The sequence below is a fragment of the Eretmochelys imbricata genome, chromosome 7 (assembly GCF_965152235.1).
Source record: "Eretmochelys imbricata isolate rEreImb1 chromosome 7, rEreImb1.hap1, whole genome shotgun sequence".
Classification (NCBI taxonomy): domain Eukaryota; kingdom Metazoa; phylum Chordata; order Testudines; family Cheloniidae; genus Eretmochelys; species Eretmochelys imbricata.
In genome coordinates this window covers 58,899,866-58,918,286 of record NC_135578.1, presented here as the reverse complement: position 1 = coordinate 58,918,286, position 18,421 = coordinate 58,899,866, and the positions used below count along the sequence as shown (strand labels likewise).

The 18,421-nt window shown below is 45.2% G+C and overlaps 1 protein-coding gene across 1 annotated transcript in view; it reads right to left on the bottom strand.

Moving 5' to 3' along the window:
* Positions 1 to 18,421, bottom strand: part of WDFY4 (WDFY family member 4) — a 237,361-nt gene that overhangs the window by 108,430 nt on the left and 110,510 nt on the right. The window contains exons 36-39 of the mRNA XM_077822441.1: positions 15,783 to 16,021; positions 10,616 to 10,734; positions 8,727 to 8,918; positions 7,427 to 7,566 (exon numbers count right to left, since the gene is read on the bottom strand). Coding sequence (XP_077678567.1) covers positions 7,427 to 7,566; positions 8,727 to 8,918; positions 10,616 to 10,734; positions 15,783 to 16,021 — 690 coding nt within the window. The remainder of the gene's footprint in view (positions 1 to 7,426; positions 7,567 to 8,726; positions 8,919 to 10,615; positions 10,735 to 15,782; positions 16,022 to 18,421) is intronic.

Genomic DNA, 18,421 nt, shown 5'->3' with positions numbered 1-18,421 from the left:
TTTAAAATGGGGATGATGACACTGACCTTCCTTGGCGGGGGGGGAGGGGGGAGTGAGTCTGTGGCATTGCTAACAATAAATACAACCAAGTCTCCTGCTTTCCCATACTTGTACTTCCCACTAGATCCACCCTTGCTATTAAAAAGAGTAACTTTATATAAAATATTTCATATAAGCAGTGCTGCCAATAGTCACACCACTTTCTATTCAGGCTTTTACGCTGCAACTATCACCATGGTGTCTAAGTGCAAAAAAAATTCACTCTGGAACTTCTGGAGTTTTGCAAATTTAAATTCTTCACCTCACAACTCCATCAGTGAGAATCTGGCAGATTTCCAGCCATTTTCCTAGGGTCATGTCTGCACTGCTGGACCTATTCCCTATCTAGTTTCTGGCCAGCTCACTCATGCAAAATACTTCCCACCGCACATCTGCTTTCACCTCTGCTGAAACTTTGTATCTAGATCTCTAGACACACACATTTGAGTAGTCAGCATTTGCTGTTAAGCTTCTTCCTGCATGGAGAACTCTCCTGATCTCAATAAGGATCTGTTTTTATCTACACAAATATAAATTGTCTAATCTTCACAGCTTTCTGCCATTTGGATGTAAAACTTCACGAGAACATTGGCTCTGAATATTAGACTCAAACCCTGAAGCCCCTCTAAATCTGATCCAGTAATACTCTGTTGCTTAAAAGGAAAATACTTCTGGGAAAAAACCCAGCAAATATCCATTCAGGGAAATACTTTTTCATATGATGTGTGATTAAACTGTGGAACTCACTGCTACAGGATGTCATTGAGGCCAAAAACTTAATAATATTCAAACAGAGATTGATCCCTATATGGAGAACAGGAATGTCCAGAGTTATCATAATTAGTGATGGTAAGATATTAGAATGGATACTAAACTTCCTGCGTGAAGGCTTAAAACTGCTCTCTAATAGAGATCAGGATGTGACAATGTTGGTTGGGGGAGGGGTAGGTTATCTCACATCTGCTGTTGTAGGGTTCTTGCACCATCCTTGGAAACATTTGGTTCTGGGCACTGTCAGAAACAGGATACTGGGCTAGACAGACCTCAGGCTGATCCTATCTAACCACGCTTATGTGCTTATAAATGGCACCTTCATTACCAATTTCGCATAAAAATAGTTACTTTAAAAGGATATATAGATTCTTTATATTTAAGATAGTATGGTGATTGGTTCCATGCGATGATAGATACATAGACCGACCTCTATTAGTTCATAATATGCACAGATCTTATATTATTTCCCTTACATTCCTCATACGAAGGTGATAACTGAGCACAGTGACTTGGATATGTTTGTTTGAGAGGAACTAAAAAGTTTTTTTGTTTAAAGTTTCTTTAATTTTCTCCAGCTTGCCACAGGCCAGTGCAATTTAGCTGTGAGTCAATTATCAAACTAGACAATAATATTATAATGGGAATTGTTCAATATACATCATTAATAGCAAAGTGCCTGCTTTCATTGCAGGGGGAAAAAAGTTATGTTGCTATGAGCAGTTTTAAAATGAATATGAAATTCCACACTTCCCTTGTGCATTTAACGGCATGCTAATTTACATTTTAATTACTTCCTAAGAAATCAAAGCATTTGTTGACAGTAGAACATAATGTCAACTTCACGGTGCACTGTTGGTGGATGCTTAATGAACTTAATTAGATAATTAGTTATGTTAATTATCCTTCTATTACAAAGATAAAGATGTTCCACAAATGATGCACTTTGCAAAGAAATTTCATAATTATATGTTTGCTTGTTTTAGTTTGGTTTGAAATAACTGAGAAAAGGCCAAACAGAACGACTGGTAAGAAAAATATTTGCTTTAAAGTGTTTTTGGTTCATCTACCCCCATCTTCAGTTCATACGCTTTGTAGGCTGCTATAATCAACAGGTTCCTTCTGCCTCTAAAATGTTCTGTAGAAATCAGCAGGTTCTCCATTTCAGTTCAAATCCCTTGCTCCCCCCCTCTAACAGTATTTATCTCCTTGCTTGAGCACCTATATAGCTTACTGCTCAGAACAGGCAGGCTCTCTTTCTGCTGTGGTGTCTCCAACACTGTTCGGGAAGTAGGGTGCAAACATCAACCCTGATTTCCAATCCAGAGAGGAGGAAGGACTGACTTGTGGTTAAGAAATCCCTGGGATTCAGGATAGCTGGGTTCTGCCACTGTGTAACCCTGGGAAAGCTCCAGGGTCTTTCTGTGCCTCAGTTCCCCATCTGTGCGATGGAACGAACATTCCTCTGCCTAGTGGGGTGTTGTAAGGCTGTGGTGATGGGGGTATGTAGGTACCTAGCCAGGGGAATCAAAGAATATACGTGCCATAGTTACAGCAGTGCAATCTCACTGAAATCAAGGGGCCCTGTTCTACCCTCAGTCACAACTAGGGTGACCAGATGTCCCGATTTTATGGCGACTGTCCCAATATTCAGGGCTTTTTCTTATATAGGGACCTATTAACCCCCACCCCCGTCCTGATTTTTCACACTTGCTATCTGGTCACCCTAGTCACAACCCTGCCCTGCCTCCACTGCTTGTGGGTTTAATGCAAGTGCTGATTACATTCTGTTGAATGCTAGGATCTAGCAGTCAGATTGAGGGGTGCTGGGTCATTGACCACACAGCCACAAAAGAGGTCTGAGGAGGGGCGGCACACTCTACTGGCTGCTCCCAGCATGCCAGAGACAGGCTCCCCACTGTGCTGCTTCTGCTCCACTTGCTGACGTGACTTCAGTACTAGACACCCCCCAAGAAGCAATACTGTGCCTGGCCCCATACACAAGAGTCCAAGATGAGTGAAGACTCTTTGCACCCTCTGTTCACCTCAAGCTCCCACAATGGCCGAGGCACAATCTGGCCCTCTCTACAGATGCAGTTTGGGTGTGCTACGTCCATCTGCCAATGCAATTTTGCACCTTCCCGTGGAAGAGACTAAAAAATGACTAAAAAGCTAGTCTGTTGTTTCTGCTCTTGCAGTGTAAGTAGCCCGGGCTCAGCTTAAGCTTTTTATTCTGCAGTTCAGAGTTTAAAAGATTTATTTTTCCCCAGCCCCTCAAGGCATCTGTGCCTTGGAGGGGAAAAAAGAACATACACACTGAACTAGAAAAAGAATAAGGAACCCATTACAATTGTCTCTGTTAAAGGAGCCAAACAAAATTAATCAGCCAACATTAACCCTAAAATCAAATCTAAATATAACCCTAATACTCCTTCCCCCAACACCAAAATCCTGCGCAAGATGTGCTGAGGGTTAACAGACTGGCTGGCAGATCAGAACCCTGCAGGACCAAGCACGAGAGCCCTCGCGGCAGATAAGCTCTCATCCCACACTCCCCTCTGAGATGGCTCTGAAAGGCAGGAATGGAGCTAGACATGGGAAAATCCTTCCCCCTCTGCCAGCTGACAGATCTCAAAGAATCACATGGCTTGGCACAGCACTCCTGTGGCTCCTGCATGGTTATTCAGGCTTCCAAGTAGGAAAAATGGAGCAATTACCAGACTGTGCTCCTTCTCTCCCTCCTCCCACAAACGCCATCAATTGGCTTTGCAAACTCTTCTTTAACCCTGCACACGTTCTGCAACAGATGCACAGGAGCGGGGGGTGGCTAGTGGACAAAGCTGGGGCATGAATGAGAGAGCCCACCCAGCTTTTAGGAGAGTTGCTTAGCCTCTCTGTCCATTACAGTACCCACGGATGAACAGCCGGGCAGTGGAAACGGGGGGTTGATTCATTGTTTGTAAAGCACTGAGATCCTGGGGTGAAAGGTGCAGCAGGAATAGCGAGCCAGCTGGTGTAAATCAGCACAGCTCAATGGATTAGGATTACTTTATGACCAACAATTTGGAAAAAAAAAAGCTATTAGAAATGTATTTTTATCACATCAAATACGGGTACTTCTCCACCTTCTATTAGCTACGTTCTGGGGAGCAGAGGAATGGATTTAATAACCCAACCAGATCCCTTTCATCTGTGGTTTCTGTGAGGTAAATCCTGAGGGGCTCACTGAGTTTTTACTGACTCAGGGAAATTTCCCCTTGATTCCAACAGGACTTTTGCTCAATTAGGGTCCACAGGACTTAGCCCTGAGTAAAAAGAAGCAGGAATTTTGTACTTGGCCCTAGGATGTTTGGATTTTAAGGTTTTTCCCCCTACTATTTAACCAGTAGTCCTACATTTTTTATCTTATCTTACCATAGGATTTCATACCACCTCCCCTCACCACAGTATCTGAGTGGCTTCCACATAAAACCAACGGGGCTCCATGGACTCCCTGGCCCTTACCCCTTTTCAAGGTCTAACGCGCTTGGGGTAGAGTTGGTTGTTCTAAGATTTTTCCCCAAGAAAGACAGGACAATACATGAAGGACAATCCCTTTACAGCACATCTTGGAACAACCAGAGTCTTTGAAGAAAGATAAGAAAAGATAAAGTTTATGACCAACATTGTCAAACTGAGGTACCTAAAAGTAGCAACCTACATAAAAACAGCCTGGTTTTCATAGCTGCTAAGCACCCCCAGCTGCCACTAAAATTAATGAGACGTTGCAAGTACTCAGCACCCTCTGAAACTAGGTCACTTTTATTTAGTGTCCAAATGTGGATTTTAAAGCATAACTTTAGGTGGCCATTTAAAAAGAAAAGGCCCTAAATTTGAAAATATTGGCCAGAAGTAGTACATATGAGACTGACAGGTTCGTTAACAATAGGCTTGGAATATGGAGAGTTTGATCTCATGCTTTATTTCCCCTTCATAAATAGAATGTAATCCTCTTGATTCAGACCCCCTGGGTGGAGACCTGACATCCTGACCAATTAGCTCTCCTGATTAAGAGAAGAATCTGAGCTTTTCAAGCAGCATGAAAAGACATAACACTATGCACAATATAGCACTGAAAACAAATGCAAGGACAACTAACAAGTGAGAATCCCTACATGTCATCCCCCTTTTTCCTTCTCCATAGACTTTATTTGGCAATAAGGAGAAAAGAGCAGAGGTCAAAATTTGATACCGAGTTCAATTCCATGTAACCCTAGGCACTGCCAGTATGCTGCCCACTAAGCATCATTTCCATACGGTCCCAACTTGGCAGCAGGTATTCCCATTCATTAATATTTAGCTAAACCAGTTCTGGGAACTGTACCAAAGCAGCAGCCTTCCTGACCAAAGGCCAACTCCTGCCCACCTTACTCATGTGAGCAGTGCCACTGAAAAAGGTAGAGATGGGTCTGGCCACAGGAGTTATGTTATATCTGCAACTAAACCATGGGTTCCATGAAGTCAAAGGGAACTTTGCCAATGAGCTCAACGGGGTGAGACTGCCAAAAGCACCTAAGTGAGTTGGGAGCACAATGATTGCCAATGTGATCTCTGTTTCTAACTCACTTAGGCACTTCTGAAGATTCCCCCATATACTCTATGAATGGATCCTGTATAGAGGGACTGTTGCAGGCTGCAGAGAAGCTTGGAGATCCATTTTCCCGCTTCTCAAGTAGGTCTGGCTGAAAAGTGCTGTTAACTCTCGCAAAGAGAAGTTGGAGGGAGAAGAACATTTGGAATTGTCATTTTGTGTCTCAATGCGAGGAACAATTTGTCAGCGCTGCAGAGCTGTCAGTCGCTGACATGATAAGGAATAACACCGAATGAGTAATGTTTCCTCCAACCCAGCTCCTTTAATTACAAGCCTCTCCCTTGCAGAAGAGAGACAGAAGATGCAGAAACACCAATTTCATGCACTTGTGCCTGAATAATGTCTCCATGCTGCCTTTTCCAGATGGCAACCTTTTCACTGGAGGAACTAATGATGTGGGCATATTTAGGGAAAAACCAATAACGGAGTCTTTAACCTTCAACAGCAAAAAGCATGTTGTACAAAATGTTCCTTGGGATACATTAACAAATATCAATTACATTGCTCACTGAGGTGTAATCAGCTGTAATAATCAAAATTAATTTTAAAAAATAATTAAACAGACCCCAGGGCAAATAGTCGGTGCTCTGGCAGCATGACATCACAGGCTACATGTGTACCTGGGAAGAAGTTGCTCGCTCTGTAACCAACAAAGAGATCTTAAGCAATGAGTAGGATGTTATTCAGAGAAACCTTGGTGAGTGCTGTGGTTATATGAGGGCTGCCATCTTGGCTGACACAGTGGGGACTGAACCGGGGACTCTACACAGCTAAAAGCATGGGGTGGTGCAGCTTGACGTAAGGAGCTCAGGCACCCCAGCTGGGGTTGTAACAGAGCCATCTCCTCTGCCAATCAGCAAGGGAGGGTAGAGACCGGTAACACACTCACCAGTGGATTAAATCCAGGATCCTAGGGCCTGGAACGCATCGCCCAGGATACCCTCCCAATGCACTGCACCCTGCCCTGCGGCATCCTCCACCACTCTGTGCCAGGGGCCATTTAAGAAGTGCTTGCTAACAGCCACTAACCTGTGCTCTTTACTGGTGATATGGACAAGTGTCCGCTAGGTGCTTGGAGGGAGCCATGACCCCATTATTGCTTCCCAGCCAGAGAAGATAGGAGTGCTCTGCTAACATGGTCCGATTCCAACTAATCCAGACTCACTCCTCTTGGGCAGCTGCATGGACAGTCTGGCTGTCCTTGTCTTTCCCTGAGAACAGCTGTGCAGCTGATGGGGTAGTGACATGCATGCCCTCTGGCCCCATGCCTGGTATACACACTCCTCCTCCCAGCCTGCCTAGTCCCCAAGGAGGGGCCTCCAGCGTGGGCAGAGGAGGAGAGGATAGTGCCTTGGAGGCAGCTGACGGGGCCCCCTGTACCACGTCAAGAGAGATGGGGTCCACACAGTGATCTAAACCAGAAGTAGCAGCAACACCTGGGAATGCCTCACCCCTCTCATCAGTGGGAGAGTGCAACGTTCTATTCTTATTTTCTGCAATTAGGCCTCCATGCAGCAAGGTGTGTAAGCACACACCTAACTTTAAACCCACTGGGACTAATCAAAGATTTAAATTTAGGCGTGCAATTAAGCGTCTTGCTAAATGAGAGCCTTACTTGATTAAAAGCCTTTTAATAAAGAGATGTTACCAACAAAGAACCAAGCCTGAGATGAAAGGAGAGTCTAGAGGTAAACTACAAGACCTGGGCTTAAAGCTGGGTGAGGTTCTCTGACCTCTTCTATGCAGGAGATCAGACAAGATCACATGATGGTCATTTCTAGCCTGAAAATCTATGAAAGGAAGCTTAATGGTAATACAGATGCCTATAATTACTACTATACTTATCCCTATAATTATATAATTACTAACGTGATTCTTATGAGAACACCCCAGGCAATCTTAGCTGATGCCTCCTGAACCCAGCCATCCATCCCCCTAAGCTTCCGAGTGGGTGATGTAGGCTAATAATAGGGAAATAGAAATTACCTCAGATTTGCACACTGTTTCCTTTACATTCTTGCCAGGCATCAACCTCATAGCCGAAGACAAGCTTTCGCTCCAGGAACTGGGCTTGCTCTGGGACTGGGCTGGCATTGCTTTACTTTGGAGAGTCTTCTTCTCAGATGCTGTAGACCAGAAAGTAAAATGCTTAGGAAGGAAAAGTGGACCCAGGTCTTGAGCATGAGTGGCAGGCTGGCATCTGCATGGGACATGACCCAGTACCATGGTGCAAACTCCACATGCTTTATCTCTGTGCTATCTCACTCACTCATCAGCATGTGCTTCTCAGGCCCTGTAGCCGATGGACCATCTACTACCTCAGACCACACGCTGTACAATTCTGTGGCCAAACATGGTTGCAACCAGCTTCTACTACAAAGCCCTATTTTAGTATCTCCATAAGCTTGGTGAGGGTAAGCCGCACCTCATCCCCACCAACCCACCTGTACTACTTTATTTCTAACAAAACTAATGGGGTCCAATGTACCCCAGGCATAAACTCATTGACCTCAAGAGAAGACACTGGAGGCAAATTAACCCAATGTCTCCAAGTGTCGCCCTCTGCAGAGATGGGAAGCACCATCAGGAAAACCCTTACAAGAGCTTCTCAGGCTTTTCAAATACTGAAGCGAATGTCAGGAATCACGTGGTCATTCATCTGCAGAGAAGCTCACTCTGCTTATCTCCAAATGTCTGTGGGTGAGATTTGTATGGGGCTCTACTCAGCCTTACTCAGGTTATATTCAGTCTGGTACTTATTCCTGGGGATGTAAGATCCCCTGGAGATGGGAAGCAATGGTGGCTTTGTGCCTTTGGGATTGTGGGCTGCTTCAGGGGGCCAAAATGGCCCCTGGCATAAATTAGAGCAGCCCTGGGGGTGCTCTAATGCACAGCAGCTTCCCAACCGCTGCTCTTCAATCTGGAGCAGCTCAGAATCACTGCAGTGGTATATGCTGCCAAGGCTCCCCTCTGGCCCTGGCATGGCCATTTCTGAGGAGCCCTATGCTGTGTGGCTGCACCAGGGGAATCCTCTTCCAACTCCTTGTGGTACCAAGCCAATGCCTGTACATCACCAGAGCAGTGTAAAGGGGATGCATGTGGGACAGAATCCCTCCTTCTAACTCTGGAGTTGGACTGAGAAAAAACAGAGTGAGGACCCAAGGTATCTGGCCTATGATGTGCAATGGGAGACTATAACTGAGGCGTCAGCATCCTTCCATTAATCGGGATGCTTCCTGCAATGCCTTTGCTCACTGAGGTAAGTGCTCCATTAAAGAACAGAGACCTATGAAGTGCTGCCAAGCCTTCGTCATCGTCTCTTCCCACAGAGGAGTGATCTCGGCTATCTTCACTTCCTTCTCTCTGTCTCCTGGCTTCACAGAGAGATCTATCTTGTAGGTGTCCTCCAGGGCCTGCCGCCTCTGAGAAATGAGCTGCTTCCAGATGACTTCGACTGTTTTCAGAATCTCTTGCTGAACTAGAAACCAAAGAGTTGTCAATGAGGAATGACCTTCTGTTTGAGAATGTGAAGTCAGCAGCGTAGGAGCCAAAAGTGCCTCTGTTATACTGGTGCCAATCTGAAGTGACTCTATTGAAGCCACTGGAGTTACTCTAGGTTATCACCATTTTGTGCACTATCTAAAAAGGCCTCTTAGCTTCACTACCAACTCCCTTGTGGAAAATCAATAGGACCTTTCTTCCTCCATATCCAACCCCCAAAATACCAGTGGGAGTAACAGCTGATTCAATCATGCATTGCTCTGGATAAGCACCTGATCAGCTGTCTCTGGACACTTAACATTTGAAATATAAGGTTTAAAGCACGTATAGGACATTTTTTAATCCTTGAGACAGCGTCAATAGAAATCCTGGCAGGATGTGAGCCACACATCAGGGACTGTAAAACTGTTGTGGCCATTGTGACTGGATATTCTACATGGAGATGCAGAGCTATTTTGCTGACTCACTCTGGAAACCAGACCAATTGGATCACAGCAGGAGTATAAAAAATTGAGCCTCTCTCTAAGGCAAAGGAGAACTCAGGGGAGGGTTAAATATTTCAGCTGGGAAAAATCCTAGAAATAGCCAGCTCTAAAGGAAAGTCAGGCTAGGATTTATGTTTGTGGTTATCTAAAAATAACAGGATACCTCAAAAGGGTGTGTGTGGGGGGGTATAATTTTGGACAATAACCTCTGATGTGAGTGCTCTGTGGAGAGCAGAGATAGCTTACACCGCCTTAAAGAGAAGCTGGAGTAAGTGAGCTAAAATAACCCCTTGTGAAATTTCCTGATATTTAACAAGTGTTAGACCAAGGTAGAAATTGCCGAGTGTCCTGCTCTCCCAGTTGGCTCAGCTGCCAGACTGCTGGTGCCCAAATGCTGTCACTTTGCAGGAACAACGGCAACTGACAGCGGGAGGCTCAGAAATGTCAATTTTAATTAAAAGCTTCATTTCCCAGCACAGGCCCTTTCTCGCCCCTGTGCTGGGAGAGGGGCAACTCGCCGTGGGAGGCTCTGGGGGCTGCTGTACTGAGCAGAACGAGAGTGGCAGCTCTCTCAGAACAGGGAGCCTTTTAAAATAAAGTAAATTGCACAGAAAAGCTTCTTCAAATTCCCAGTTCAGCGCAGCAGCCCACGGAGCAGAGTCACCCCTCTCCCAGCACCGGGGTAGGGGGAAGGAGCTGCGCTGGGAAATGAAGCTTTTAATTATAATTGGTATATCTGAGCCTCCTGCTGTCAGCTGCCATTGTTCCTGCAAAGTGAAAGCATTTGTGGCACCACCAATCCTCACAGGGGTTTGTGTACTATAGAAGGCTTACTGTACCCATTTCACAGATGGGGAAACGGAGGCACTGTAAGACTGCCCAGCATCACAGCAGATCTCAGGATCACAACTGGAACTAGGACTGTGGAGATACTAACTCCTACTATCATTCTCTGACCACCACATCACAGTTCCCTCTGTTCTCTGAGGTAGCTGTTACACAGCAAAATATCGTCTTATTTCCGTTGTTGTATGCAGTGTTGCTGTAGCTGTGCTGGTCCCAAGGTATTAGAGAGACACCTTGTCTTTCCTATTTCCAAGCACTCGTCAAAGTTGCTTGAAAGATCCCTTTAGACCCACTCCTTGTCGTGCTCCTCTGGGGACAGTGAATTCCTTCGGTTATACGTTACCATCACCCGCAGCAGCATGACTGTCCCCTCTTTCCTTCTCCTCTTCACTTGGGGCCAGGAAAATTTGGCGATAGGAAGCTAGTGTTGGTTTTGCATCCACGCCAAACCCTTCTGGATAGCTGGAGCAAACAGAACAACAGGCAGCATGAGAAACCCAGACCCCTTCAGCATCCCATCAATGCGAAGAATACGAACACTACACACTCCAGGGATTTCCACCTAACCTCTTATGTTTTATTTACTCAAAAGCCAATATTCCCCACCCTCTATACCTACAATAATCAGAGCCCACAGCATTTTTCATTTGTAGTTCTCAAAGTACTTTAAAAAGGAGGTCAATAACATTAGTCTCATTTTACAGATGGGGAAACTGAGGCACACAGAGGCACAGTGATTGGACCAACATCACCTAGCATGCCAATGGCTAAGCTGGGAATAGAGCCCAGATCTTCAAAGTCCCAGTCCAGTGCTCTACCCATTAGGCCACATTGCCTCCCCTCCTGTACTTAAGGTAGGAGGCAAAATCACTACAGAGCCACAATTGAGCTTCTGATGACTGATAATGGCCCAATAGTGTTTGCCGCCATCACACTGATGGCTCTCTCTTGCGAGCTATATACCCCTTTCCCCCACCCTTCATCTGTTTTGTCTATTTAGACTGTCAGCTCTTTGTGGCAGGGACTGTCTACTGCTCTGCGTCTGTACAGCACCTAGCATAATGGGTCCCTGCTCTTGGTTGATCCATAGCAAAGACCTAGTAAACGTGGCTGACAATAGTAATGATGGTGCTACCACCAAAAGCGTTGAGACCATAACAAACAAGCCTTTGGGTTCAAAAAAGAACTAGATAAGTCCATGGAGGATAGGTCCATCAATGGCTATTAGCCAGGATGGGCAGGGATGGTGTCCCTAGCTTCTGTTTGCCAGAAGCTGGGAATGGGCAACAGGGGATGGATCACTTGATGATTACCTGTCCTGTTCATTCCCTCTGGGGCACCTGGCATTGGCCACCGTTGGAAGACCAGATACTGGGCTAGATGGACCTTTGGTTTGACCCAGTATGACCGTTCTTATGTTCTTAAACCTTTTTTTGGAGTGAGTTTACCACAGTATGGGGTAGCAGGAGGCAGGAAATTCAGAGGTAAGGTGACAGTTAAAAGAAATCCAACCATGGTAAGGTAAGAAATGGACAGCATATGAACAACCTTAACTCTGCCCTGTAGTGATGCCATAAACAGAAGAATAATGGGGAAAAAATCTGATCCGTGTCTAAAAATCAGTTTAATTTAATGTGGGTCCACAAACACTACAATGCCCTAATCATAGTGGTATGTTATTGGATGGCGTCACTACAGGGCAGAGTTAAGTCTGTTATGGAACTGTGACAAAGTTCTTCCTCTACCTTGGTGGGTCTTGCGCTTATTGGCGGATTTGCTCACCTTGGAGCTTCACGGCAGCCCTCAGCTTGGCTGTTTTTCTGAACCCACAGTCCAGGTCGACTCCTCCTGTGTCTGATCAGGAGTTGGGAGGTTTGGGGGGAACCCGGGCCCGCCCTCTACTCCGGGTTCCAGCCCAGGGCCCTGTGGAATGCAGCTGTCTAGAGTGCCTCCTGGAACAGCTACAACTCCCTGGACTACTTCCCCATGGCCTCCTTCCAACACCTTCTTCATCCTCACCATAGGACCTTCCTCCTGGTGTCTGATAATGCTTGTACACCTCAGTCCTCCAACAGTCCGCGTTCTCACTCTCAGCTCCTAGTGCCTCTTGCTCCCAGCTCCTCACACGCACACCACAAACTGAAGTGAGCTCCTTTTTAAAACCTAGGTGCCCTGATTAGTCTGCCTTAATTGATTCTAGCAGCTTCTTGATTGGCTGCAGGTGTTCTAATCAGCCTGTCTGTCTTAATTGTCTCCAGAAGGTTCCTGATTGTTCTGGAACCTTCCCTGTTATCTTACCCAGGGAAAAGGGACCTACTTAGCCTGGGGCTAATATATCTGCCTTCTATTACTCTCCTGTAGCCATCTGGCCCGACCCTGTCACAGTACCTTATGTGGGCATTTCTTACACTTAAAAGTAATCCAAAGATGCAAAGGTAACAGTAACCCCAAATTTCCTTGGTTTGTCGTGCCTGGTTTTAGGATAATTGCAGTGTTGTTATAATGTTTTTTACCTTTACGTTACTGCTACATACTCTCAACCTTAACCGTTTTTGTCTAGGAATTATTAAATTGAAATAAGAACAAAAACAGATCTGAAAAAGCCATGTGGAAAAGTGGCCCACCTCAAATGTTCTATTGTTTCACTGGATTCAGTTTAGCTAGGACACTTTAAATGGATTCCTAAACCTCTACAGAGCACAGAAAGTAACTAGTTCTAGCACCATTCTGATGAATAAAGAAATGCCAAGCACTTGCTTCTTTTGCCAAAAAGACTCTAAAGTTACTCTGCAACTAAAGTTAGTAAAAATTCCTTGGGTATATCACCTGTGAGAAAAGTCAACATGCTTGGGGGGGGGGGTTCCTAGCACTGCTGAAGTCATCAGCAAAACTCCCTTTGATTTCAACAGAGTCAGGACTTCATCCCCGGTGTCCAAGAAGCAGTAATAATAGCAATGAACTCAGAGATGCTTCAAAAGACTCATGCATTGGCTTTCTTTGCTTTAAATCTAGCAGCACAGGAACTGCCATGCTGGAGCAGAATGGACCATCTGAGTCCTCAGTCTCCAAAATTAACCAGTAACAGATGCTCCCAGAGAACGGCCACCTAAATGCATATGTAATGCATCTGAACAGTAGTATTATATCATGAGGAGAAACGATTTCCAGACTCCCATCTGGTGAGGAGCTGGTAGGTCAATCCCAATAAAATCAACCCAAGCTCATGCAACTGCAGCTGTTTTTCTCATCAGCAGAGGCCGATCGTAATCTGACCATTGCTGGGAATGCACAGCAGACGCATAAAAATGCTCATAAAAATCCAATTCACAGTAGCAGTTAAAGAATCTGTTATACAGTCTACAGGGTAGTCCCTGTTTGCCCTCAGGAGCTTTCACCGATTCCTCAGCTATCTAATCCTGTTTTGCCTACTAAATAATTTGCTTCAATATTATCCTGCAGCAGTGATCAACTCATGTTCACAGTATGTTGGGGGTGGGGGGGAGTATTTCTTTTCATCCGGCTGTTGGTGTGGTGCCTTTAAATTCCATCCACACCTCCTGAGGCCCCCTTCTGTGTGCAGAATTCTTGAGGATGCAACCACTGCAGTATTCTGCTTTTCTGCAGTTCACAAGAAGCACCGTGATCTAATGGTCAGAGCGAGGGATGAGCCAGGACAACAACTCACTGTATGACCTGGAGCAAATCACTTTACACCTCTGTGCAGATTCCTCACCTGTCACATGGAGTGGCAATGCATTGTCACCACTGTAAATGTGTTTTGAGATGCTCAGGGGTAGGGTGCTGTAGTAGTGCCAAGTTTTACAGTGTACAGAAATGAAAGAGGAGCCCTGTTTAATTTCTCTGTTATTCCTAGAATTCCTTCTTTTTGTTCTGCGGAGACACACACAGCTTTGCCTGTCTCCTTTACAGAGATCATACTCAGTAATTATTCCCGCCCCCCCACCTTCATTTTTGCTTTCTGGAGAATTTCATGTAGCAGCAGAAAACCCCAGAATCCAAGCACAAGACATAATAATCAGGGACGAACAAAGCCATTTGGATGAAATAGGAACCAGCCATGACTTTTCCCAGATACAAGTGACATCCACACATGCTCTTTTGTGTTGTTGTCGTCGTCAACAGAAGGTTCAGAAATGATCTGCTTTTCATTTGCACATTTCTCTCTGCTAGCTACGAGCCTACCCCAATTACCTCTGAAGTGGCCTCGAATCTGAATGTTGTAGCTGGCCCCTACGCATATTCCCCCCCAAAGCTGTTCAATAGCTTATAGTGAAAGTTGCTACCCATGTTACAAAAGAAGACGTGCTGTTACCAGAAACACCCAAACAGTGAACACTGCGGAAATCACACACAACGATTACACCAACAATGCCTACTGCTAGTTTTCCGCACACCAGAGAAAAATCCTCACAGATCAGCTCCCAATGAACCCGATCTGCCCTGCAACAAAATATTCCCTGACAACTTCAAAACGCGCACCAACACTGGTCAGCCATCCCATAACCTTCTCACACAGAGTCTGATCCTGCACCCATTGAAACCAATGACAAGACTCCCAGTGAATTCAATGGGTGCAGGACCATGCCCACAAAAAAAACATCCCTAGGTTTGGAGGGATATTTGAAGTCTAGAGACATACTTTCAGACTGGGCCCAGGTCTAGTCTCTGTAATTGCATGTTCTGGCCTCAGCTGGAAGGGGCAGTGCCAACACACCATAGGAAAGCTTATTCTTGTGAGATATCCAGACCAAGTTCTGAGCCATCAGAGTTTTTAGACGGGTCAGATAAAATTCAGATCAGTTGGGTGTTTTTCTGGAGGTTTACACAATCACTTTTCAAAATAACAAATGGAAATCAAGAGTTCCATTGCAAATACCCGATGCTTCTCATTACACATACTATTGTATATATTTTTTAGACAACACCTTAGCAATATAACTGGTAGAAGTTGTTCCATCAAATTGTGTTGGTCTTTTTTTTTTTTTTTTTTTTTTTTACAGGAAAACAGTTTTTTGACTACACAGAATTTTTCACAAAAACATGCCATTGTCAACTGAACACTTTCAGGTTCTCGTAAAAATATTGACATTTTAAAATATTTTTTCGTCTTGTTGAAACTGAAATTAAGAAATGCGTTTTATGTTTTTGTCAAAAGCTTCCATGAGGGAAAAAAACCCCCATGTTCCCATGCAACTCAATTTAGTAATCTTAATGGGAGCAAATCAGTAAGGACCCGTAGGCCCATGCAAGCAATTACACATGTAGCACCAGACTATTAGATTGGGCCAGTAATTTGTTAGGATGCAGTACATCCTAAATCCCAGATCCTGCAAGGCACTGAGCGCTCTCAACTTCCACAGTTCAGAACGTTTGGCACCATGACCTTGAAAGAGCATGTGAAATCTTTCCTATTCTGTGTGCACCGCCCACTGCAATAAACATCAGGAGAGAAAGTTAATCAGAAGTCACACCGAGCGCAGTGCATGTACCTCCCAGAGCTCAGCTGACACAGACAGTGCATAAGGCAGATGGTGAAACTAATATTTGAGTTGTAAGTTGCAAAGATGATGTCCCATTGCTCCTGCAGGGTGTGGAGGGCGTTCCGGAGACTCAGCTGTTCAGGCAGTGATTGCTGCGGCCTGGACAGACAATACAGGATGGCTCGGTTTAAACTGCTGTACAGGGTGCTGATGACAGTTTCCTTTTGGGAAAAGGTGTTCTCCATGACCTGTTAAAACACAGCAAAGCATGATCTGGCACATGGCTGGTACAAGACCCTCTTCCCCTCCACTTCACCTCTCCCACTTGGGCTTCTGTACGCTCATTCCACCCTGATGTCCCCTATGATCTATGGGACAAAACCATTCCACCACTGAAGTCCCTGGGAGTTACAACAGGGATAAATCTGGCCCTGTTAAAGAGAGGAAGCCTTTAAACACTGACACTTTCATTGTCTCCCAAGGTGACTATTTGTCTTTGTGGAGGGAAGGAGGGTCTTGAACAGTGGAATTTTCAAAAGCACCTAAGTGACTCAGGAGCAAAATTCCCAGGGTCCTTCAGTGGGACTTGTGCTCCTCAGGCACTCCTGAAAATTGCACCCACTATTCATTGATTCATAGGCAACAATCAGAGGTGAATCAAAGTGTGTCTAAGCTGTTGCAAGTAACAACTTGTCCCAGCTCCCTTGGCACTTAAGTTACCCCAGTGCAGATATTCTCAGAGGTAGGCTCGGACCCAGTTACCACCATGTAACTTACTCTCCCATGCATATTAATTCTCGTTTAGTTTGAGGACCAAGTTCAGCCTGGTCCTTACACAGATGCACAGTGAGGCAGGGGGCACAGGAGCCTTTCCCTTTGTGCAGCCCACATAACATCCAGGCAGGCTTGCAGCCCCGGCACTCTAAGGAAACACAGTTCCCTCCTTATTCCTCTGGATCTTGAAGCAGCCCACAAGGGGCAGGTAGGAGGCCGTTTCCTGATGCACCAGTGGTGTTAACCCAAAGGGCATGCCGATTTCATCCACCTGCTCCATCCTGTTATATATTTGTTGCTGCTATTTTGGCACTGTGCAAGAGACAGAAAAACAGTCTCTTCTAGTTTGCCAAAACTTTGCACTGCAGAGCAACAGTAACTAGCTGTGTCATACACAGTGCAACTTCAAAGCACCTTAACCTTTTGGTGTGCGTGGCTGGGGATTTCCTGACTGAACAGCCTACCAGGAGAGCTGGGGAGCGAGGGATCAGTGTCAAAGAGAAAACAAGGATCTCAAGGAAGAGAAGTGAAATCCCAGCTGAAATAGGATCAATGAATCCTCAAGCTGTCTTGGGGTAGATTTTCCGAAGCCATCAGCACCCACAGTGAGGGCCAGATTGCCAATAGAAGCTCAGCTTGTCAGGCACTGAGCACTTTGGAAAAATCTGTGGTTAAATAGCAGCTGGGCTCTTTGGAAATCTGGCTGAGCCCTGAAAAATCTTGCTCATATTGGCTGGATTTTAAATGCCAAGTATGATGCATAAATAATTTTTTTTTAAGTCCACTCCTGGTCCATTCCTTATACTTTCAAAAAAGAGACACGGACAAATATTGGTTTACCATTGACTCTTCTTTACTTGTAACACAGTCTTAGAAAGTTAACAATAAAATGTTTGTGCCCAGCAATTTTGTTTCCTCATTTATCAAACTTTATTTGTCTTCACTGCAGGGAATGGCGGGGGTGGGGGCAGATGGCCACACCTGAGCCATTCTTTTCAGATGACAAATCTGAAGAACTGTCCCAGATTGAGGTGTCAATAGAGGTGGGTTTAGAACAAACTAATTAATTAAACAACAATATGTTCCCAGGACCAGATGGGATTCACCCACAAGTTTTGAAGGAACTCAGATATGATATTGCAGAACTACTAACTGTGGTTGTAACCTGTCACTTTCATCAGCTTCTGTACCAAATGACTGGAGGGTAGCTAATCTGACACCAATTTTTAAAAAGGGCTTTAGAGGTGATCCTGGCAATTACAGGCAGGGAAGCCTGACTTAGGACCAGACAAATTGGCTGAACTCTAGTGAAGAACAAAATGATCAGACACATAGATAAACATGATACATCAGGGAAGAGTCAACACAGCTTTTGTAAAGGGAAGTCATGGCTCACCAATCTATTAGCTTATTTGAGCGTGTCGACAAGCAGGTGGACAAGGGTGTACTTGGACTTTCTGAAAGCCTTTGACAAGGTCCCTCGCCAAAGGCTCTTCAGCAAACAGTCATGGGATAAGAGGGAAGGTCCTCTCCTGGGCCAAATCGCACCTGGAGCTGCAGCTAGCAAGAGATGTCAAGAGTAACAAGAAGGGTTTCTTCAGGTATGTTGGCAACAAGAAGAAAGCCAAGGAAAGTATGGGCCCCTTACTGAATGAGGGAGGCAACCTAGTGACAGAGGATGTGGAAAAAGCTAATGTACTCAATGCTTTTTTTGCCTCTGTCTTCACTAACAAGGTCAGCTCCCAGACTGCTGCGCTGGGCATCACAAAATGGGGAAGAGATGGCCAGCCCTCTGTGGAGATAGAGGTGGTTAGGGACTATTTAGAAAAGCTGGACGTGCACAAGTCCATGGGGCCGGACGAGTTGCATCCGAG